The sequence below is a fragment of the Chaetodon trifascialis genome, chromosome 11 (assembly GCF_039877785.1).
Source record: "Chaetodon trifascialis isolate fChaTrf1 chromosome 11, fChaTrf1.hap1, whole genome shotgun sequence".
Lineage (NCBI taxonomy): Eukaryota > Metazoa > Chordata > Actinopteri > Chaetodontiformes > Chaetodontidae > Chaetodon > Chaetodon trifascialis.
The window spans coordinates 2799005-2820858 of NC_092066.1; the positions used below are offsets into that span (position 1 = coordinate 2799005).

Here is a 21854-nt window from a genome sequence, read left to right on the forward strand (position 1 = left end):
GATGTACAGCTGAAATGTCCACTTCATAAGACTTCAGAGGTCCTCAGTTGGACTATCGTCCCTTCCTCTTTCGGTTTTCTGCTTTCCATCTTCCAGGCTGGATCTTCAGCAGGACGACAGAGGGCGGACAAACGCTGGAACGCACCAGAGAACAAGATAAGTAAGTTTACACGCAACTGGAATCATGACACTGAGGAGACATTTTGGGCTAAAAGTGCAGGACACTGAGAGAGCACCTCAAAGGAGGGGACATGGTGGAACAGTCCAGGAGTCCTGTCATGCCCTCTGTCGAGGTTTATTGGCTTTGTGATGCCCCTGCTGTGTATACTTCTCATATGGTACACTGACCTGTCTGAAGGTCCCTGCTGTCAGACACATCTGTCCAGCTGCCCACAGTGGCACCATGAGAACAGAGGAGAGCGTCATGGTCCATCCTAATGCGTACGCCCACTCAGGGTAAACGTAGCTGTTGTTAATCCTGAGGCGTTTGTAATCGACCAGGTACAGGATGAAGGAGGCCTGTGGACGTGTGGGGACAATTTTTTGGTAAGTAAACACAACATGTCGACAATATGTCGATGACTAATCCGGCATATCCAGCAGCATAAAATCTAGATGTACTGGTTTTGGCAGAACTGCAAAGTTAATGAAAGGATGTAAAATGATTGGCGCAAAGAAACTCACCAGTGACAGCAGAGGGATGACGTATTTCCAGCACAGTTTGAAGAAAACAGACGGTCTCTGTCCTGTCATGTCCTCAATGATGTCAGAAAACCAATCAGCACCTGATAGAGGTCCAAATGACAGTCACACCATAAAGGTCAGCAAATTCCATGAAATGTACGAAATGTGCTTTAATCCGCCACTGAAAATAGTCCTGAACAAATGCACTATTTCTACTTTGAGCAACATTGGCAAAAATCTGCAGTGCCCATCTGTTTTAAGAAATAACTGAGTCAGTTTTAAAAATGAAACTATGTATTTTGGACTATTTTATGTTTTTAGATTTACATCTTTAAGACAACAAATTGACTTAAGGCTGAAAGCCATAGACAACAATGTGAGAAGCTACGGAGAGACGGACTGATACGTTCTTAGTCTTCGTCGTTTCACAGGGTTGTTGACAGTAGAAAAAATATAAAAAATATAGATTAACACCGTCCCAGTGCGTTAAATATTAAGAAATTTGACTGACCAAAAATCCAGCCCACTGCCAGGCTCTCACAAATAGCCATAAAATTCTGACAGACTCTGGTGGAACCATAGAAGTCAATGAGCTGGAATACATAAACTCCTCCCTGAAGCAGAAAGAGACAAGATTTGGGGAAAATACATCATCATTCGAATACATTTCCAAAATAAAATATGTCTAAAAGTGTTTTTTAAAGGAGGTTTCATGAAAATATTTTTGCTGACCTCAGTAACCAAGGTAAGATGTATGAGGAAGCTGGATCCACAGATGATGAGGACAAAGATCTCGTGCCTCACTGGTGCACGAAACAACTTCGGAAACAAATCGCTCACTGTGGTGATGAGGCTCTCGACTATCACAAACTGGGGACAAAATGAAATGAACGACCACGTCAGTTTTCTTCTGAAACACCAGTTATTAGCCAATAGGTACAGTTCTGTGACAAAAGTTATTACATGTGTGTCGACAGTCAGTAGAATTAGCATGAGGAAGAAGCAGACACTCCAGAACTGCGGTAATGGCATCATAGCTGTTGCCTGAGGGTAAGCAATGAAGGCCAGACCTGGACCTGTGAGGTGAAGGAGGACACTAATAAACTACATACTTATTCATGTTAGAACGTTACAGTCCACTTGTATAATTTCCGAAAATCTTAATCTGTGAGTCGACTGTACCTGACTCAGCCACAGTGTCGACAGTAACACCCTGTTTCTGAGCCACGGAGAAGACGACAAATCCAGCAACAAAGCTGGTCCCACTGTTCAGCAGACAGAGCCAGAGGCTGTCCCTAAAGGTCACACAAGGACATACTTCTAAAAGCAACCACATGGAGCATGATATCAAAGTTGTTGTGATATCTGTATCTTACTTACTTGTAACAGTTGTTGTTGTACTCATTATAGCTGCCCAGGACATTTAGAGTCCCTGCAGTCAGGCTGTAGGAGAAAAATATCTGAGCTCCTGCCTCTATCCACACCTGAAATGTAAGAAATGGTGCATTATATACTGAAGGGGGAGTCCTAGTTTAGTTCTGAGATGTTGATGAATAGGGACCCTAGTCAGGAGAAGGATTCTAGGTCAGAATGGAAGACACCAGAATGGAAAGATTGTAATGGAAAGATCCCACAGCAGAAGACAAACGATGAAACCAGTCAACGATTTTCCAGCCGCAGGCCAAACCCAACACAATAATGTATCTATATTAAGGCCTCAGTTTGCTTAAACTTCTAAATGAAAGTTAGGATCAAACATAGAGGCCACCTCAAGGTTAGCCAGGCGGTTCAGGTCTGGATACAGGTAGTAGTAGATCCCATCCCAGGCTCCAGGCAGAGTCAAGCCTCTGATGAGGAGGATCAGGAGCATTACATAGGGGAACGTGGCCGTGAAGTACGCTACCTTAAATGAGAAGGAAACTGTTAAAGAGAAAGCAACAATTATTGGCGACTGATGATGTTATGTTTTCACAGGACCTTTCCAGAAGATCTGACACCTTTCCAGACACTGAAGTAGCAGAACACCCAGCAGGCCAGCAGACACAAGGCCAGCTCCCATCTCACGCTGCCCAGCTCCTCAATGCCTCCAGACATGCCCAGCACCCGCCGTCTGTCGAGAGGGGAGATTTAAGAGGTGCACATGACGCAACGCGATGTGCTGAAGAGGGGCAAGAGAGGTTAGGATGCAGTGACATCACTCAGTTTACTTATTAATGACTTCATATTACAGTGAACCACATCCAAACCAACTGCTGACCGCTGTAAAGTAAAAACCTGTGATATTGAAGTCAAGGCTGTCATTGCATTTCACAAAGTTGCAGAACACCGACAATTTTAACCAATGGCAAAAGCCCAACACCAGATACTGTAGAGTCCTTGAAATTTTCATGTTCTTGTTCATGAAAGAAAAGAAAGCTTTACTATTAAAGTACAAACAGAAATCCCTTCATACACTGCATGAAAACATAGAATGAGAAACAGCATTAATGCATAAAAAGTGACGTAGTGATACAACTTTCCATTTCATTTTGGTTCATTTGAAGAAAAAGAAGTGAGACTCACTCCCAGAACTCAGTTGCAGCAGAGGTGGTGTTGGTCTGAGTTGTGGTCACATTGGAAGTTTGAAGACCAAGACAGTTAGCTGAATTTGGAATCAAACAAAGGTTTCATTGAGGTTAACTGAATTGCTTTTAGATCATAGTGGTAATGTCAAGGTGTTTGTGCATTAAGTGTGTTTGTTTGTCAACAAAAAAACAAAGTTTAAACCTGCCTGTATTCCAGGTGTTCTCACAGCTGGCCCAGGGGAGCTGTGATCTGAATGAGAACACCAAGTAGAAGAGAGCCCAAGTTTCAATTAAAATATAGATGAAGAAGCAGAGTGAAATCGTCAGTTGTCCAAATCCAATGCCTTCGGGAGAAAATCAAACCACGGTTTTAAGAACAGCAGCTGTTGAGGCACAAAACAACTTTTTTTTTTTTTTTTTTTTTTTGGAAAGAACAGTAATTTCTTGTCTTGGGATTGAAGCCTCATGTAGAGGTGTTTTTGTCTTCTGTTGACTGCAAATTTAAATTCACTTATAATCAACTCACCTTGTACCAACGGGCACATTTTCCTCCAAGACGTGATGAATCCTTCCTGGGTGTACTGACCAACTGAGGTCTCCAGAAGGAACAGAGGTATCCCACACACCGCAGCAAACAGACCATATGGCACCAAAAAGGCACCTTGATAAGTAAATGGAGATATATGGAATGTGTACCCAAAGAAATGCAAAGCTGCTTCAGTATAATCATCTCTTTACCAAAATTTGTGTGATTTACCTCCACCGTTCTTGTAACAGAGGTAAGGAAATCTCCACACGTTGCCCAGGCCGACTACACTTCCTGCAACAACCAGAATATATTCAGCTTTGCTCGCCCATTGTCCTCTGTCTGCAGCTCTCCTCTGCTTTTCTGTTTTCCTTCTGGACTTGTTCATCTGAAGATCCAGGAGGTCGTCCATTGTGTGTTTCTCTTGTGATTCCAAAATCCTGGAAACTGATAGTTGCTGCTTTTATATGCATTTTTTTTTTTTTTCTAATTTGACTATGTCCTTCTCTCAACCCAACATCCAAAATTTTAAATTCAAATCCACCAACACCATTCTTGTTGCAAAGGAAGGAAAATATCTGAATGTGTTCCCCGGCTCACTCAATTTTCTGCAACATTCAAACTACAAAAGACAAAAGACAGGCAAATAATATTCCACAGTGCTGTGATACCAGAATGTCACAGGTGCTGCTGCAATCTCTTACTCTCACCTAGTTGGTGAGTAGTAATTGCTTGGTTAATTCCAGTAATTTGATTTTGTTTTGGGTTGATGCATGTAATTCAGAGTAAGAAACTGTGGGCACACTTCTCTGAGGACATCATTGCAAATGGAAAACCATGAATTACAACATCTACTCATCAAGAAGATTCACCATATAAAAGACACTCTCAAGGCCCTACAAGCACAGTGCTACAGATGATTAAAATGAATGAAACCTTGGTGAGGCAGACCATACCCTATATACCAAGTTAAAAAGCCCAAAAGTACAGATCTGTGCCCTGTTCTAAGACCAGAATTGGTTGTTTCCCAAGATACATCTTCCATGTCACCAGTCTCTTGTGCAGGCTGCATTCATTCCCATTGAGCTGTGGAATTCAGATGATACAGTAGTAGTAGCAGCAGTAATTGTTTGTGTGCATGGCCACTGTTCAATTATTAACTATACCCAGGGTATACCAGACTCTGTAATGCCACACTCTGTTGTGCCAGTCCATGTGTTCTCTGAATCCACTGCCCAAGACAGAGTCAGTGCACCTGTAAAGGCAGGTGGCACAAACAGTCAGATCATTGAATCACTAGGTAATGGGCCCTTTTTCAAGTACAAGTTAATACCAGTGACACATTACAGCTGCAGAGGTCAGATGGTACATGTAGGCATGCCATCCAGGAGTGGCCTCTGTGATTAAATGGACGCAACCATCCAACTCTGAATTGTGATCTGAATTCCTCCCAACATTTTATCATCATATTTTATATGGCCTCCAGTAGTCTGAACGTGAGATGACAAGAGCCTGGATCAGAATGTGTGCCGCCTTCTGGTTTAGGAATGGACGTATCCTCCTGATGCTGTGGAGAATTAATCTGCAGAAGCAAGATGTCACAGCCATGCTGGCAGCAGAGGACAGCTGGTCATCCAGTGTCACACCCAAGTTCCTTGCAGTCTGAGCCATGGACACCACAGAATTCTTCATGGTAATGGGGAGATCATGGACAGGAGATGCCTTCCCGGGAAGGAGGAACAGCTCAGTCTTGTTGAGGTTGAGTTTAAGGTGGTGTGCGGACATCCACTGACCAATGTCAGCCAGACATGGAGAGATTTGTGCTGCTGCCTTGGTTTCAGGTTTTTGGAGGGTGGAGATGAGGATCTGGTGGTTAATCATGTCAAATGCTACTAAAAGGTCCAGTAGGATGATGACGGAGGAAAGGGAGAGAGCTTGAGCAGTATGGAATTTCTCTATCAGCAAGGAGGGCAATCTCAGTTGAACCAGACTGGTGAGGATCAAGAAGGGTGTTCTGGTGGAAATATTGGGAAGGTTCGGTTTGGTCAAGTGTTTTAGAAAGAAATGGAAAAGGTCTGTAACGCTTTACATCAGATAGCTTAAGTGTGGGTTTCTTTAAAAGAGGTTTCACTCTCACTGCATTTACAGTGTTACAAAAGCAATCAGTTGTCAAAGAAGAGAAAGAGGACAGAAAATACTGATAGACAAGGAGGTCCTCGGAGTGCTTAGATTTATACCATTTTCTTTGAGCTACCCATGGAGTGGTTCTGTCAGGACGCACCAAGTCAAACAACCACAGAACCACCATCATGTCTGCAAGAGACAAACAACTAATCTTGAAGTTCAGTCATTCTTGGACTTGGTAGGTTGGTACAAACGGTTGGTACAAAATTCCTGCATTTTCTGCACTCTCAGTGCCTCTTACTAACCTTAAGAAGAAACTTTAGTTGAATGAAGAGTGGTAGTCCTTTCAAGCCCTGAAGACTGCCCCCTGCAAGGATGACGTACTGAAGGGTCCTGACTGATAACACACTGATGATTTCAAGGTGGGTATTGGGGCTCTCCTGCTGCAGGGGGCAAGGAGCTCAGCAAGCATGACGTCAGGTATTCAGTTGTGGAGGAGGAATGGCTTGTCATAACGTGGGCCTTATACTCTCCTCACTACTGCTGGAAGCACCAAAAACACATACACCAGGTGACAAGTAATCTTGCCTCTGTGTCCTCTCCCTTCATGACTCAGCCAATCCTTTACATAGTTTGTTTTCACATACAAAATGCTTTCATGGATGATGCCAGCAGGTATCCAGAGCTGGTTTTGTGTCCAGCCTGCTGGAGAATCAGGCAAAGAAGTGCTTGTGGAGGGGAACAGCAACAGGAGGGATTGTGATAGCCAAAGATATCTGTGTGTTTACTGGGGAAACTACAGCTCATTATCAGTACTGCTGCTAGGTGTTTGCTTTACAAACCAACTGCAAGAAAAACAGACACAACAAGCTATGCATAACGTAGCATATATGATTGACTCCATTTCATGATAAGCCGAAAACTGTGCCTGGCTTAGATATACATTCAATTTATTTTCATAGCAATCTATAAGTTGCTCCACCAGTTCAGGGGCAATTTAGGGAATCAAAAGATTTACACACAGAAAACAATCACAATTTCTCTCATATGCTAAATATGGACGTTTATTGAAATTCTACACATACATAACGATATATCCACGCAGTGCTTTCCCATTACTGCAAAAAATAGGATGTGACATGGATAGGTGAGTAGTCCTCTGTGATTAAATGGACGCAACCATCCAACTCTGAATTGTGATCTGAATTCCTCCCATTGTTTTGTCAAGCCTGCCTATCCTGTTTCACTTGTTAATGTGTCACAATATGGAAACGAGAACTCATGAAAGGCCATTCGTCTGGACATTAATGATAACTGAGATAACTGTGACAGTTCAGAGATGCCACTGCTAAAATGCTAGAATTATATTTCTGAAAAAAGACTCGTGGAATGCCCCAAACCAGTGTTTTTACGTACTCTATAAATGACCGAATGATTGATTAATGTGTCCAGTTAATGAAAGTTTGCCGATCACACTAAGTTGTCACTGCAGATGTCATCAGTTCAGTGGTGTTTCCCTCCTCTCCCATTTCTCTCCTCTGCCACGCTGGATCCTCAGCAGGACGACAAAGGACCGACAAACGCTGGAACACATGAACAAACAAGATTAGTAAGTTCACACTGTCCATTAATAAGTATGACACAACATTTTGGCCACCATAGCTAAAAGTGTTGGCCAGCAGTTCCAGCTGCCCAGTCAGTTTGAACCAGAACCTTCTTGCATCAATAAAACAGTGCTAACCGCTGTATTCCCCCTGTGCCCCCCGAAAACTAAAGCTAAACACCAAAACCAGCCAAGTCTCCCAAGAGAATCCATCAGCAGCAAGTGCACAAGGTTCTTGCAGAGCACCCATTGGTGGGTGGCCATATATTGTAATATGAAATCATTAATTAGACAAAAGACATTAAACTCTTTTCAAGGCTTCCAGAGTTGCAGGAAAGTCCTCTTAAAACACTGACCTGTCTGAAGGTCCCTGCTGTCAGACACATCTGTCCAGCTGCCCACAGTGGCACCATGAGAACAGAGGAGAGTGTCATGGTCCATCCTAATGCGTACGCCCAGCCAGGGTAAACGTACCAGTCGTTAATCCTGAGGTGTTGGTAATCAACCACGTACAGGATAAAGGAGGCCTGTGAAGGTGCAGAGAATTCAAATAAACCAAAAAAAAAGTGAGTACAGAGAGCCTTTCTAATCTTCTTAGTTAACCTGCACAAATATGCACCATAGCTCAAGATGCAACAATGTCGGTTGGTTGGTCCACCACTTTGGTTCATACTGAAACATCTGAACAGTGATTGGAAGGATTAATAATTGATGAAGCTAGTTAGCAAATGTTAGCATGCTAACATGCTAAACCACAATGTGTTAACTGTTGCCTCCCAGCAACATTGTGCTCATGCACAGAGGTGCTGGCATGGCTGTAGACTTGTTAAACCTTCCTGACTCACCAGTGACAGCAGAGGAATGATGTATTTCCAGCACAGTTTGAAGAAAACAGACGGCCTCTGTCCTGTCATGTCCTCAATGATGTTAATAACACGATCAGCACCTGAGAGGATTTTTAGATCGTACATTAGACCAGTTTATTCATACAAAGTTTTTTTTTTATTAGTATAACAGCACGTTGTAGCTAAAGCGAGTTACATTCAAGCAATGCAGCCAATCTAACCAAAGCTGCCGGCTGAAATCATAGAAGCACTCAAATTAGCAGCATTTAATATAACAATAATAATAATAAAGTAACCTCATGACTGATCATCAGAAAAACTGAAGTACAGTTGTATACAAAAGGTCAGATCATGTCATGAAAATGAGACAGGATGTAAATGTTATTTTGCTTACCCAAACTCCAGGCCAGAGCCAGACACTCAGATGAAGCCATGAAATAATGACACGCTCCAGTGGTTCCATAATAATCAATAAGCTGGAATATGTAAATCCCTCCCTGCAGCAGGAAGACAAGATTTGAATGTGAGAAATTGTTTTTTAAAACCTTTTGTGACAGCAGGATGTACTTTCATGGAAATAGTTTATTCACCTCAGTGACCAACATCAGATGTATGAGGAAGAAGAACGAGCAGATGACGAGGGTGAAGATCTCATGTCTTCCAGGTTTACGAAACAACTTCGGAAACATGTCGCTTAATGAGGTGATAAAACACTCGACCAACACAAACTGAAATGAAATGAGCCAACAGTTTATTGTGCCTGCAATGTATTGCTAATTAATCAAGAGGTAGGACAATAAAACATTTTACATGTGTGTCAACACTGAGGAAAAAGAGCATCAGGAAGAAGCAGATGGTCCAGAACTGTGGCAAAGGCATCAGAGCTGTTGCCTGAGGGTAAGCAATGAAGGCCAAACCTGGACCTGTGAACGGGAATCAAACAAGAAAGACAAAGTTATTTAGATTTGGACTAACGTGGAAATCCAACAGTAGCTCATATCAAATCTTCAAGTATACCTGACTCAGCCACAGTGTCCACAGTAACACCCTGTCTCTGAGCCATGAATCCAAGCACAGAGAAGACGACAAATCCAGCAGCAAAGCTGGTCCCACTGTTCAGCAGACAGAGCCAGAAGCTGTCCCTAGAGGTCACACAAAGACAGCAGACACCTGTCAAAAAGAGGACATTCCTCTGCATACTCACAAAGCATGTTTCTTTTTGCTATGTTGTCTTTTAAACCCTGTTTTCTAAAAACAACTGTATCAGAGTTGTTGTGATATCTGTGTCATACTTACTTGTAACAGTTGTTGTTGTACTCATTATAGCTGCTCAGGACATTTAGAGTCCCTATAGTCAGGCTGTAGGAGAAAAATATTTGAGACCCCGCCTCTATCCACACCTGAAATGTCAGAAAAGATGCATTTAAGGGAGAGTCCTAGTTTAGCTTTCAGTGCAGTGAGTGCAGTGAGGTGCTTGATGAATAGGGGCCCCTGTCAAAGACAGGAAATTTGGACTGGTATATTACCAGTTTAAAATGATAACATGAAAACAGAAGATATTCTTCAAGACTTAACAGGCCTTCCTTCACTTGTAGGAAGGTTTATTTGACACTTTGGCCTCTCTTTTTATGAGTCCAGACTCATGGCTCAAAGTGCAGACATAAAGCACCATGCACAGTGAGCTGAGGTGCATGCTTAGGTAATTTGGGTAACTTTGAGGCCACTTTGGATTTTTTTATTTGCCAGATTTGTTGAAAAAATTAGAAAGATGATGACGCAGTTCTGGCTCACAGTTTCCACCTTTTCCAGCATTGTTCCCGGTCTTTGGCAACATGTTGAGCCTAACCCCAAATTTACATGACTAGCTCGTTCATAACAGTTCAGCACTGGGCCATTTTTGATCTTCCAGGTTTTTTCTGGATCAGGCCATTTCAGTCCAACCTCGTGAAATCAGATGGCTCTATACTGTTCAAAGGCAGACAAATGAACAGAAACAACCTCAAAATGTTTCAGGCACTGTCCATCCATCCATCCATCCATTCATCCATCTTCTCCCGCTTCATCCGGGGCCGGGTCACGAGGGCAGCAGTCTGAGCAGGGACGCCCAAACTTCCCTCTCCCCGGGCCACTTCTTCTAGCTCTTCCAGGGGGGTCCCGAGGTGTTCCCAGGCCAGCCAAGCGATACAGTCACTCCAGCGTGTCCTGGGTCTTCCTCTGGGCCTCCTCCCGGTGGGGCATGCCTGGATCACCTCCCTACAGAGGCATCCAGGGGGCATCCGATAGAGATGCCCAAGCCACCTCAGCTGACTCCTCTCGATGTGGAGGAGCAGCGACTCTACTCTGAGCTCCTCATCCTATCTCTAAGGGAGCGCCCTACCACCCTGCGAAGGAAACTCATTTCAGCCGCTTGTATCCGGGACCTCATTCTTCCGGTCATGACCCAAAGTTCATGACCATAGGTGAGGGTAGGAACGTAGATTGACCAGTAAATCGAGAGCTTCGCCTTTTGGCTCAGCTCCTTCGTCATCATGACAGACCCAGACAGCGACCGCATTACTGTTGCTGCTGCACCGATCCGCCTGTCAATTTCATGCTCCATCCTTCCCTCACAAGTGAACAAGATCCCAAGATACTTCAACTCCTCCAGTTGAGGCAGGAACTCTCCCGCAACCTGGAGGGGGCAAGCCACCTTTTTCCGGTCGAGAACCATGGCCTCAGATTTGGAGGTGCTGACTCTCATCTGAGCTGCTTCACACTTGGCTGCGAGCCGTCCCAGTGCATGCTGAAGGTCCTGGCTCGAGGTAGCCAACAAGACAACATCATCTGCAAAAAGCAGAGACGAAATCTGCTGGCTCCCGAACTGAACCCCCTCTGGCCCCTGGCTGCGCCTAGAAATTCTGTCCATAAAAATAATGTTGAAAACCAGTGACAAAGGGCAGCCCTGCTGGAGTCCAACATGCACCGAGGACAGGTCCGACTTACTGCCAGCAATGCAGACCAAGTTCCTGCTCCATTTGTACAGGAACTGTACAGCTCTCAGCAGAGGGCCTCCAACCCCATACTCCCGGAGCACCTCCCACAGAATGGCACGAGGGACACGGTTGAATGCCTTCTCCAAGTCCACAAAACACATGTGGACTGGTTGGGCAAACTCCCATAAACCCTCATGCACCCTGTGGAGGGTATAGAGCTGGTCCAGTGTTCCACGGCCAGGACGAAAACTGCATTGTTCCTCCTGAATCCGAGGTTCAACTATCGGCCACATTCTCCTCTCCAGTACCCTGGAATAGACTTTCCCAGGCTGAGGAGTGTGATCCCCCAGTAGTTGGAACACACCCTCCGGTCCCCCTTTTTAAAAAGAGGGACCACCACCCCAGTCTGCCAGTCCAGAGGCACCGTCCACGACTGCCACGCAATGTTGCAGAGGTGTGTCAACCAGGACAGCCCTACAACATCCAGAGACTTGAGGTACTTGAGCTGCTTCCCTTCCTGAGGCGCCGAATGGTTTGCCAGAATTTCTTCGAGACCGACCGGTAGTCCTCCTCCATGGCCTCTCTGAACTCCTCCCAGACCCAAGTTTTTGCTTCTACAACCACCCGAGCTGCCGCACACTTGGTCTGCTGGTACCCGTCAGCTGCCTCAGGAGTCCCATGAGCCAGCCAGGCCCGATAGGACTCCTTCTTCAGCTTGACGGCATCCCTTACTTTCAGTGTCCACCACCGGGTTTGGGGGTTGCCGCCACGACAGGCACCAGCGACTTTACGGCCACAGCTACGGACGGCTGCATCAACAATGGAAGTGGAGAACATGGTCCATTCGGACTCAGTGTCTCCAACCTCCCTCGGAATCTGGTTGAAGCTCTCGCAGAGGTGGGAGTTGAAGACAGGCACTGTTTTTTCTAATTCCATTTGGAGAAAGAAATGGGATAGAAATATAGTCTGTGATTGAACCTCACGTAGAGTGACTTTCAGTATACTGTAGTTGCTAATATAAACAAGATTACCTCAAGGTTAGCCAGGCGGTTCAGGTCTGGATACAGGTAGTAGTAGATCCCGTCCCAGGCTCCAGGCAGAGTCAAGCCTCTGATGAGCAGTATTATGAGCATCACATAGGGGAAAGTGGCTGTGAAGTATGCAACCTTTTAAAAAAAGCGCATTTCACAAAATTTGTTTTAATAACCAGAATTAATGGATGTTTTAATGGAAATAAGAGATAAAATACTCCAATAAAAATGCAGAATGATAGTTTCTGTCTACTACAAGTATAACATTTTAGATAAACTATTTCCACTGGCCTTTCCAGAAGATCTGACACTTTTCCAGATACTGAAGTAGCAGAACACCCAGCAGGCCAGCAGACACAAGGCCAGCTCCCATCTCACACTGCCCAGCTCCTCAATGCCTCCAGACATGCCCAGCACCCGCCGCCTGATGGGAGGGGACGCACGATACAGTATGACAAGAAATCATGATTAACGATCTCCAGATATTTGGCAGTGTTACAAATGATGTCTAGTCACACAAGCCAAGGTAGGAAACCTGATCTTTCATGAATCAATTTTGCCAGTGATTTACATGTATTTGTTTGGAATATTATCAGCAGATAAGTGGATACCTGACCTGGATTATGGCTCACAATGGCCTGAAGCAGATGTATGAAAATTCTGAGGTTGTTTTTCTGTTTTTAAATTTCAGTATCATTCCAAGAGAAATTGTGACAATTTTAAGAGGTTCAACTCTTGATAAAAGCAATGGAGGTAAAACCTGCTGGCAGTTGCGTGTTGTATCAGATGTGTTAAACAGTAAGAGGATGCAGGAAATGAGCAAGAATCATGCTGCTAATGTCCTTTGTAGAATACTGTTGTGACACATTAATGACATGGTACGTCTCAGACTTTTTTCCAGGTTCCCACTGTGTATTAATATTTCTGTGAAGTGCTTGTGGAAAGTCAATCCAATATCAGTATTGGTCAATGACAGAAAACAAATTTAGACTCACTCCCAGAACTCAGCAGCAGCAGACGTGGTGTTTCTCAGCGTGCTCTGATTTGTCAGATTTGTTAAAGGAGAATCCAAAATCTGAAGATCCAAACAGTTAGCTGGTTTAGAGGACAAACAGAGGAATAACAGTGAGGAATTACTGTTGTACAGATTTACACATGATGCTCCTCAGACAGCAGTGCAGATATACTGTAAGGGTATTATAGAACCTATTTACAAGCTGTACTCAATAGTTAAAGTCTACCTGAATTCCAGGTGTTCTCACAGGTGGCCCAGGGGAGCTGGGATCTAAACGAGAACACCAGGTAGAAGAGAGCCCAGACTTCGATCATAATGTAGCTGAAGTCATACAGTTTCATTACAGCCTGTCCATATCCAATTCCTAAAAAACAAATAGGAAACACAGTTTACCCTTTTCAGGGTTTTCATGTCCACATGTCTGGAGACGGTATAGACATGTCTGCGAACCACACCGTCAGAGCTGCTTTCTCAACATGATGTTAAAGTGTCATGTTAAAATGTTTTTTAAGCTGAGTCCATCCTTCATGTCAACTCACACCAACTCACCTTGTGCCAGTGGACATAACTTCCTCCAGCAGGTGATGAATCCTTCCTGGGTGTACTGACCAAATGAGGTCTCCAGCAGGAACAGAGGTATCCCACACACCGCAGCAAACAGACCATATGGCACCAGAAAGGCACCTGTAGGTTTATAAAAATATGGACATGTGCCCCCATGGCAGTGGCAGTTCACTGAGTAATTCTTTTTACTTACCAATTGCTGACATTAATGTTATTTCGATGCACGACACCCAGAATAATGCAACTCTGCAAAGAAAGGTTTGTGATTCACCTCCACCATTCTTGTAGCAGAGGTAAGGAAATCTCCATACGTTGCCCAGGCCGACCACATTTCCTGCAACAACCAGAAAATATTCTTTTTTATTGGTCCATTGTCCTCTGTCTCCAGCCCTCTTTTGATTTTCTGTTCTTCTTCTTTGTCCGCTCATCTCAACATCAAAGATGTTCATTTTGCAAACTGTGCTACTGAGTCCTAGAAATTTCTTTATACTCGTGACCTGAACTCGACTATTTCCATAAAGTATGAAAATTAATTGGCACACTACAAAACATAGTTTTGCAGCTCATCACTCTGAACATCAGATCAGATCGCATTCATTTTTTACATTATTAAGCTACATTATTGTTGTGAAGTGATGCAGAACAGACTTTTCAATGTTATATATAGAATTAATTATATTATTTCTGATTATTTCATGTCAATAATTCTGTTTGCTTTTCTCTTATATCTTTAACACATATTCCCCTGTCAGGCGCAAAACCTGCTATGAAAATGAAAATTACACAAAATTTGCCGTTTAAGAGCTGAAACCTTACAGACACACTGGCATGATCCTTCATTGTAAGTGCTGAAAGTTTCAGTTGTGATATTAGAAAAGCACCTGCCAGGCTGTAACAGGAAGAACACTAAATCCTCAAATTATCATTGAATTCTGTTCTTCATCTTTAACCACAACCTCCCTGAGGGATTTTGTTACCAAAGTGACTTTTACAGACTTTACATTGACTTTACAAAATGCTTTCATGGGTGATGACGCCAGCAGGTATCCAGAGCTGTACTTGCTGTTATTGTACATCGCACACTGTGGAAAACTAGTGTTTAGCATTGGAAGTCAGACTTGTTTAACCATTTCATGATAAGCCTAAAATTGTGCCTGGCTTAGATATACATTCAATGTATTTTCATAGCAATCCATAAGTTTCCCCACCAGTTCAGGGGCAATTCCGGGAATCAAAAATCAAAAGATTTACACACACAAAACAGTCACAACTTCTCTCATATGCCAAATATGGAAGTTTATTGAAATTCTGCTCATACATAACGATATATTCACGCAGTGCTTTCCCATTACTGCAAAAAATAGGATGTGACATGGATAGGTGAGTAGTCCTCTGTGATTAAATGGACGCTCCAACTCTGAATTGTGATCTGAATTCCTCCCAATGTTTTGTCAAGCCTGCCTATCCTGTTTCACTTGTTAATGTGTCACAATATGGAAACGAGAACTCATGAAAGGCCATTCGTCTGGACATTAATGATAACTGAGATAACTGTGACAGTTCAGAGATGCCACTGCTAAAATGCTAGAATTATATTTCTGAAAAAAGACTCGTGGAATGCCCCAAACCAGTGTTTTTACGTACTCTATAAATGACCGAATGATTGATTAATGTGTCCAGTTAATGAAAGTTTGCCGATCACACTAAGTTGTCACTGCAGATGTCATCAGTTCAGTGGTGTTTCCCTCCTCTCCCATTTCTCTCCTCTGCCAGGCTGGATCCTCAGCAGGACGACAAAGGACCGACAAACGCTGGAACACATGAACAAACAAGATTAGTAAGTTCACACTGTCCATTAATAAGTATGACACAACATTTTGGCCACCATAGCTAAAAGTGTTGGCCAGCAGTTCCAGCTGCCCAGTCAGTTTGAACCAGAACCTTCTTGCATCAATAAAACAGTGCTAACCGCTGTATTCCCCCTGTGCCCCCCGAAAACTAAAGCTAAACACCAAAACCAGCCAAGTCTCCCAAGAGAATCCATCAGCAGCAAGTGCACAAGGTTCTTGCAGAGCACCCATTGGTGGGTGGCCATATATTGTAATATGAAATCATTAATTAGACAAAAGACATTAAACTCTTTTCAAGGCTTCCAGAGTTGCAGGAAAGTCCTCTTAAAACACTGACCTGTCTGAAGGTCCCTGCTGTCAGACACATCTGTCCAGCTGCCCACAGTGGCACCATGAGAACAGAGGAGAGCGTCATGGTCCATCCTAATGCATACGCCCAGCCAGGGTAAACGTACCAGTCGTTAATCCTGAGGTGTTGGTAATCAACCACGTACAGGATAAAGGAGGCCTGTGAAGGTGCAGAGAATTCAAATAAACCAAAAAAAAAGTGAGTACAGAGAGCCTTTCTAATCTTCTTAGTTAACCTGCACAAATATGCACCATAGCTCAAGATGCAACAATGTCGGTTGGTTGGTCCACCACTTTGGTTCATACTGAAACATCTGAACAGTGATTGGAAGGATTAATAATTGATGAAGCTAGTTAGCAAATGTTAGCATGCTAACATGCTAAACCACAATGTGTTAACTGTTGCCTCCCAGCAACATTGTGCTCATGCACAGAGGTGCTGGCATGGCTGTAGACTTGTTAAACCTTCCTGACTCACCAGTGACAGCAGAGGAATGATGTATTTCCAGCACAGTTTGAAGAAAACAGACGGCCTCTGTCCTGTCATGTCCTCAATGATGTTAATAACACGATCAGCACCTGAGAGGATTTTTAGATCGTACATTAGACCAGTTTATTCATACAAAGTTTTTTTTTTATTAGTATAACAGCACGTTGTAGCTAAAGCGAGTTACATTCAAGCAATGCAGCCAATCTAACCAAAGCTGCCGGCTGAAATCATAGAAGCACTCAAATTAGCAGCATTTAATATAACAATAATAATAATAAAGTAACCTCATGACTGATCATCAGAAAAACTGAAGTACAGTTGTATACAAAAGGTCAGATCATGTCATGAAAATGAGACAGGATGTAAATGTTATTTTGCTTACCCAAACTCCAGGCCAGAGCCAGACACTCAGATGAAGCCATGAAATAATGACACGCTCCAGTGGTTCCATAATAATCAATAAGCTGGAATATGTAAATCCCTCCCTGCAGCAGGAAGACAAGATTTGAATGTGAGAAATTGTTTTTTTAAACCTTTTGTGACAGCAGGATGTACTTTCATGGAAATAGTTTATTCACCTCAGTGACCAACATCAGATGTATGAGGAAGAAGAACGAGCAGATGACGAGGGTGAAGATCTCATGTCTTCCAGGTTTACGAAACAACTTCGGAAACATGTCGCTTAATGAGGTGATAAAACACTCGACCAACACAAACTGAAATGAAATGAGCCAACAGTTTATTGTGCCTGCAATGTATTGCTAATTAATCAAGAGGTAGGACAATAAAACATTTTACATGTGTGTCAACACTGAGGAAAAAGAGCATCAGGAAGAAGCAGATGGTCCAGAACTGTGGCAAAGGCATCAGAGCTGTTGCCTGAGGGTAAGCAATGAAGGCCAAACCTGGACCTGTGAACGGGAATCAAACAAGAAAGACAAAATTATTTAGATTTGGACTAACGTGGAAATCCAACAGCAGCTCATATCAAATCTTCAAGTATACCTGACTCAGCCACAGTGTCCACAGTAACACCCTGTCTCTGAGCCATGAATCCAAGCACAGAGAAGACGACAAATCCAGCAGCAAAGCTGGTCCCACTGTTCAGCAGACAGAGCCAGAAGCTGTCCCTAGAGGTCACACAAAGACAGCAGACACCTGTCAAAAAGAGGACATTCCTCTGCATACTCACAAAGCATGTTTCTTTTTAATATGTTGTCTTTTAAACCCTGTTTTCTAAAAACAACTGTATGTAGTATGGTGTCAGAGTTGTTGTGATATCTGTGTCATACTTGTAACAGTTGTTGTTGTACTCATTATAGCTGCTCAGGACATTTAGAGTCCCTGATGTCAGGCTGTAGGAGAAAAATATTTGAGACCCAGCCTCCATCCACACCTGAAATGTGAGAAAAGATGCATTATATACTGAAGGGAGAGTCCTAGTTTAACTTTCAGTGCAGTGAGTGCAGTGAGGTGCTTGATGAATAGGGGCCCCTGTCAAAGACAGGAAATTTGGACTGGTATGTTACCAGTTTAAAATGATACCATGAAAACAGAAGATATTCTTCTAAGACTTAACAGGCCTTCCTTCACTTGTAGGAAGGTTTATTTGACACTTTGGCCTCTCTTTTTATGAGTCCAGGCTCATGGCTCAAAGTGCAGACATAAAGCACCATGCACAGTGAGCTGAGGTGCATGCTTAGGTAATTTGGGTAACTTTGTGGCCTCTTTGGATTTTTTTTATTTCACAGATTTGTTGAAAAAATTAAAAAGATGATGACGCAGTTCTTGCCCACAGTTACCGGGTCCATTTATTGGACTGAGTGAACCTTTTCCAGCATTGCTCCCAGTCTTTGGCAACATGTTAAGCCTAACCCCAAATTTACATGACTAGCTCATTCAAAACAGTTCAGCACCAGGCCATTTTTGATCTTCCAGGTTTTTCCTGGAGAAGGCCATCTCAGTCCAACCTAAGTAAATTACATAACTGAAAACTGTACAAAAGCAGACAAATGAACAGAAACAACTTCAAAATATTTCAGGCACTGTTTTTTCTAATTCCATCTGGAGAAAGAAATGGGATAGAAATATGGTCTGTGATTGAACCTCACGTAGAGTGACTGTCAGTATACTGTAGTTGCTAATCTAAACAAGATTACCTCAAGGTTAGCCAGGCGGTTCAGGTCTGGATACAGGTAGTAGTAGATCCCGTCCCAGGCTCCAGGCAGAGTCAAGCCTCTGATGAGCAGTATTATGAGCATCACATAGGGGAAAGTGGCTGTGAAGTATGCAACCTTTTTTAAAAAAAAAAAAAAAAAAAACACATTTCACATTTAATTTGTTTTAATAACCAGAATTAATGGATGTTTTAATGGAAATGAGCAATAAAATACTTCAATAAAAATGCAGAATGATAGTTTCTGTCTACTTCAAGTATAACATTTTAGATAAACTATTTCCACTGGCCTTTCCAGAAGATCTGACACTTTTCCAGATACTGAAGTAGCAGAACACCCAGCAGGCCAGCAGACACAAGGCCAGCTCCCATCTCACACTGCCCAGCTCCTCAATGCCTCCAGACATGCCCAGCACCCGCCGCCTGATGGGAGGGGACGCACGATACAGTATGACAAGAAATCATGATTAACGATCTCCAGATATTTGGCAGTGTTACAAATGATGTCTAGTCACACAAGCCAAGGTAGGAAACCTGATCTTTCATGAATCAATTTTGCCAGTGATTTACATGTATTTGTTTGGAACATTATCAGCAGATAAGTGGATACCTGACCTGGATTATGGCTCACAATGGCCTGAAGCAGATGTATGAAAATTCTGAGATCTCGAGAAAAGAAAATGGAGGTAAAACCTGCTGGCAGTTGCGTGTTGTATCAGATGTGTTCAACAGTAAGAGGATGCAGGAAATGAGCAAGAATCATGCTGCTAATGTCCTTTGTAGAATACTGTTGTGACACATTAATGACATGGTACATCTCAGACTTTTTTCCAGGTTCCCACTGTGTATTAATATTTCTGTGAAGTGCTTGTGGAAAGTCAATCCAATATCAGTATTGGTCAATGACAGAAAACAAATTTAGACTCACTCCCAGAACTCAGCAGCAGCAGACGTGGTGTTTCTCAGCGTGCTCTGATTTGTCAGATTTGTTAAAGGAGAATCCAAAATCTGAAGATCCAAACAGTTAGCTGGTTTAGAGGACAAACAGAGGAATAACAGTGAGGAATTACTGTTGTACAGATTTACACATGATGCTCCTCAGACAGCAGTGCAGATATACTGTAAGGGTATTATAGAACCTATTTACAAGCTGTACTCAATAGTTAAAGTCTACCTGAATTCCAGGTGTTCTCACAGGTGGCCCAGGGGAGCTGGGATCTAAACGAGAACACCAGGTAGAAGAGAGCCCAGACTTCAATCATAATGTAGCTGAAGACATACAGTTTCATTACAGCCTGTCCATATCCAATTCCTAAAAAACAAATAGGAAACACAGTTTACCCTTTTCAGGGTTTTCATGTCCACATGTCTGGAGACGGTATAGACATGTCTGCGAACCACACCGTCAGAGCTGCTTTCTCAACATGATGTTAAAGTGTCATGTTAAAATGTTTTTTAAGCTGAGTCCATCCTTCATCTCAACTCACATCAACTCACCTTGTGCCAGTGGACATAACTTCCTCCAGCAGGTGATGAATCCTTCCTGGGTGTACTGACCAAATGAGGTCTCCAGCAGGAACAGAGGTATCCCACACACCGCAGCAAACAGACCATATGGCACCAGAAAGGCACCTGTAGGTTTATAAAAATATGGACATGTGCCCCCATGGCAGTGGCAGTTCACTGAGTAATTCTTTTTACTTACCAATTGCTGACATTAATGTTATTTCGATGCACGACACCCAGAATAATGCAACTCTGCAAAGAAAGGTTTGTCATTCACCTCCACCATTCTTGTAGCAGAGGTAAGGAAATCTCCATACGTTGCCCAGGCCGACCACATTTCCTGCAACAACCAGAAAATATTCTTTTTTATTGGTCCATTGTCCTCTGTCTCCAGCCCTCTTTTGATTTTCTGTTCTTCTTCTTTGTCCGCTCATCTCAACATCAAAGATGTTCATTTTGCAAACTGTGCTACTGAGTCCTAGAAATTTCTTTATACTCGTGACCTGAACTCGACTATTTCCATAAAGTATGAAAATTAATTGGCACACTACAAAACATAGTTTTGCAGCTCATCACTCTGAACATCAGATCAGATCGCATTCATTTTTTACATTATTAAGCTACATTATTGTTGTGAAGTGATGCAGAACAGACTTTTCAATGTTATAATTATATATAGAATTAATTATATTATTTCTGATTATTTCATGTCAATAATTCTGTTTGCTTTTCTCTTATATCTTTAACACATATTCCCCTGTCAGGCGCAAAACCTGCTATAAAAATGAAAATTACACAAAATTTGCCGTTTAAGAGCTGAAACCTTACAGACGCACTGGCATGATCCTTCATTGTAAGTGCTGAAAGTTTCAGTTGTGATATTAGAAAAGCACCTGCCAGGCTGTAACAGGAAGAACACTAAATCCTCAAATTATCATTGAATTCTGTTCTTCATCTTTAACCACAACCTCCCTGAGGGATTTTGTTACCAAAGTGACTTTTACAGACTTTACATTGACTTTACAAAATGCTTTCATGGGTGATGACGCCAGCAGGTATCCAGAGCTGTACTTGCTGTTATTGTACATCGCACACTGTGGAAAACTAGTGTTTAGCATTGGAAGTCAGACTTGTTTAACCATTTCATGATAAGCCTAAAATTGTGCCTGGCTTAGATATACATTCAATGTATTTTCATAGCAATCCATAAGTTTCCCCACCAGTTCAGGGGCAATTCCGGGAATCAAAAATCAAAAGATTTACACACACAAAACAGTCACAACTTCTCTCATATGCCAAATATGGAAGTTTATTGAAATTCTGCTCATACATAACGATATATTCACGCAGTGCTTTCCCATTACTGCAAAAAATAGGATGTGACAAGGATAGGTGAGTAGTCCTCTGTGATTAAATGGACGCTCCAACTCTGAATTGTGATCTGAATTCCTCCCAATGTTTTGTCAAGCCTGCCTATCCTGTTTCACTTGTTAATGTGTCACAATATGGAAACGAGAACTCATGAAAGGCCATTCGTCTGGACATTAATGATAACT

General features: G+C 42.7%; 3 protein-coding genes across 3 annotated transcripts; all 3 read right to left on the reverse strand.

The window, feature by feature from the left end:
• Nucleotides 1-23: 23 nt before the first annotated feature.
• Nucleotides 24-4186, reverse strand: LOC139338741 (sodium- and chloride-dependent GABA transporter 2-like). Its single transcript, XM_070973993.1, has 14 exons — nucleotides 4006-4186; nucleotides 3775-3909; nucleotides 3455-3592; nucleotides 3247-3325; nucleotides 2662-2794; nucleotides 2453-2587; nucleotides 2065-2168; nucleotides 1867-1979; nucleotides 1648-1760; nucleotides 1417-1554; nucleotides 1196-1298; nucleotides 685-785; nucleotides 349-519; nucleotides 24-134 (listed from the first exon to the last, which is right to left on the reverse strand). The coding sequence occupies exons 1-14, from the start codon at nucleotides 4184-4186 to the stop codon at nucleotides 24-26; spliced, it is 1755 nt and encodes a 584-aa protein (XP_070830094.1).
• A 3187-nt stretch (nucleotides 4187-7373) lies between these two features.
• On the reverse strand, nucleotides 7374-14377 carry LOC139338742 (sodium- and chloride-dependent betaine transporter-like). The gene is made up of 14 exons (XM_070973994.1): nucleotides 14200-14377; nucleotides 13914-14048; nucleotides 13591-13728; nucleotides 13345-13444; nucleotides 12641-12773; nucleotides 12350-12484; nucleotides 9643-9746; nucleotides 9364-9488; nucleotides 9157-9269; nucleotides 8937-9074; nucleotides 8741-8843; nucleotides 8347-8447; nucleotides 7858-8028; nucleotides 7374-7481 (listed from the first exon to the last, which is right to left on the reverse strand). The coding sequence occupies exons 1-14, from the start codon at nucleotides 14375-14377 to the stop codon at nucleotides 7374-7376; spliced, it is 1782 nt and encodes a 593-aa protein (XP_070830095.1).
• A 1254-nt stretch (nucleotides 14378-15631) lies between these two features.
• LOC139338743 (sodium- and chloride-dependent betaine transporter-like) lies at nucleotides 15632-20753 on the reverse strand. Its single transcript, XM_070973995.1, has 14 exons — nucleotides 20576-20753; nucleotides 20290-20424; nucleotides 19967-20104; nucleotides 19721-19820; nucleotides 19083-19215; nucleotides 18776-18910; nucleotides 17909-18012; nucleotides 17622-17746; nucleotides 17415-17527; nucleotides 17195-17332; nucleotides 16999-17101; nucleotides 16605-16705; nucleotides 16116-16286; nucleotides 15632-15739 (listed from the first exon to the last, which is right to left on the reverse strand). Exons 1-14 carry the CDS (start codon nucleotides 20751-20753, stop codon nucleotides 15632-15634), a joined length of 1782 nt encoding a protein of 593 aa, XP_070830096.1.
• Between the last annotated feature and the right edge of the window lie 1101 nt (nucleotides 20754-21854).

Coding starts and splice junctions, on each gene's coding strand:
- LOC139338742 (XM_070973994.1), bottom strand. CDS start 14,377: ATGAACATCTTTGATGTTGAGATGAGCGGACAAAGAAGAAGAACAGAA. Junction 13,729..13,913: donor GTTATGTCCACTGGCACAAG/GTGAGTTGGTGT, acceptor TTTGTTTTTTAG/GAATTGGATATGGACAGGCT. Junction 8,844..8,936: donor ATCTGATGTTGGTCACTGAG/GTGAATAAACTA, acceptor TTCCTGCTGCAG/GGAGGGATTTACATATTCCA.
- LOC139338741 (XM_070973993.1), bottom strand. CDS start 4,186: ATGGACGACCTCCTGGATCTTCAGATGAACAAGTCCAGAAGGAAAACA. Junction 3,326..3,454: donor TGAGAACACCTGGAATACAG/GCAGGTTTAAAC, acceptor TTCCAAATTCAG/CTAACTGTCTTGGTCTTCAA. Junction 1,555..1,647: donor TACTGACTGTCGACACACAT/GTAATAACTTTT, acceptor TTTTGTCCCCAG/TTTGTGATAGTCGAGAGCCT.
- LOC139338743 (XM_070973995.1), bottom strand. CDS start 20,753: ATGAACATCTTTGATGTTGAGATGAGCGGACAAAGAAGAAGAACAGAA. Junction 16,706..16,998: donor GGCTCTGGCCTGGAGTTTGG/GTAAGCAAAATA, acceptor AAATCCTCTCAG/GTGCTGATCGTGTTATTAAC. Junction 16,287..16,604: donor TCATTCCTCTGCTGTCACTG/GTGAGTCAGGAA, acceptor GCACCTTCACAG/GCCTCCTTTATCCTGTACGT.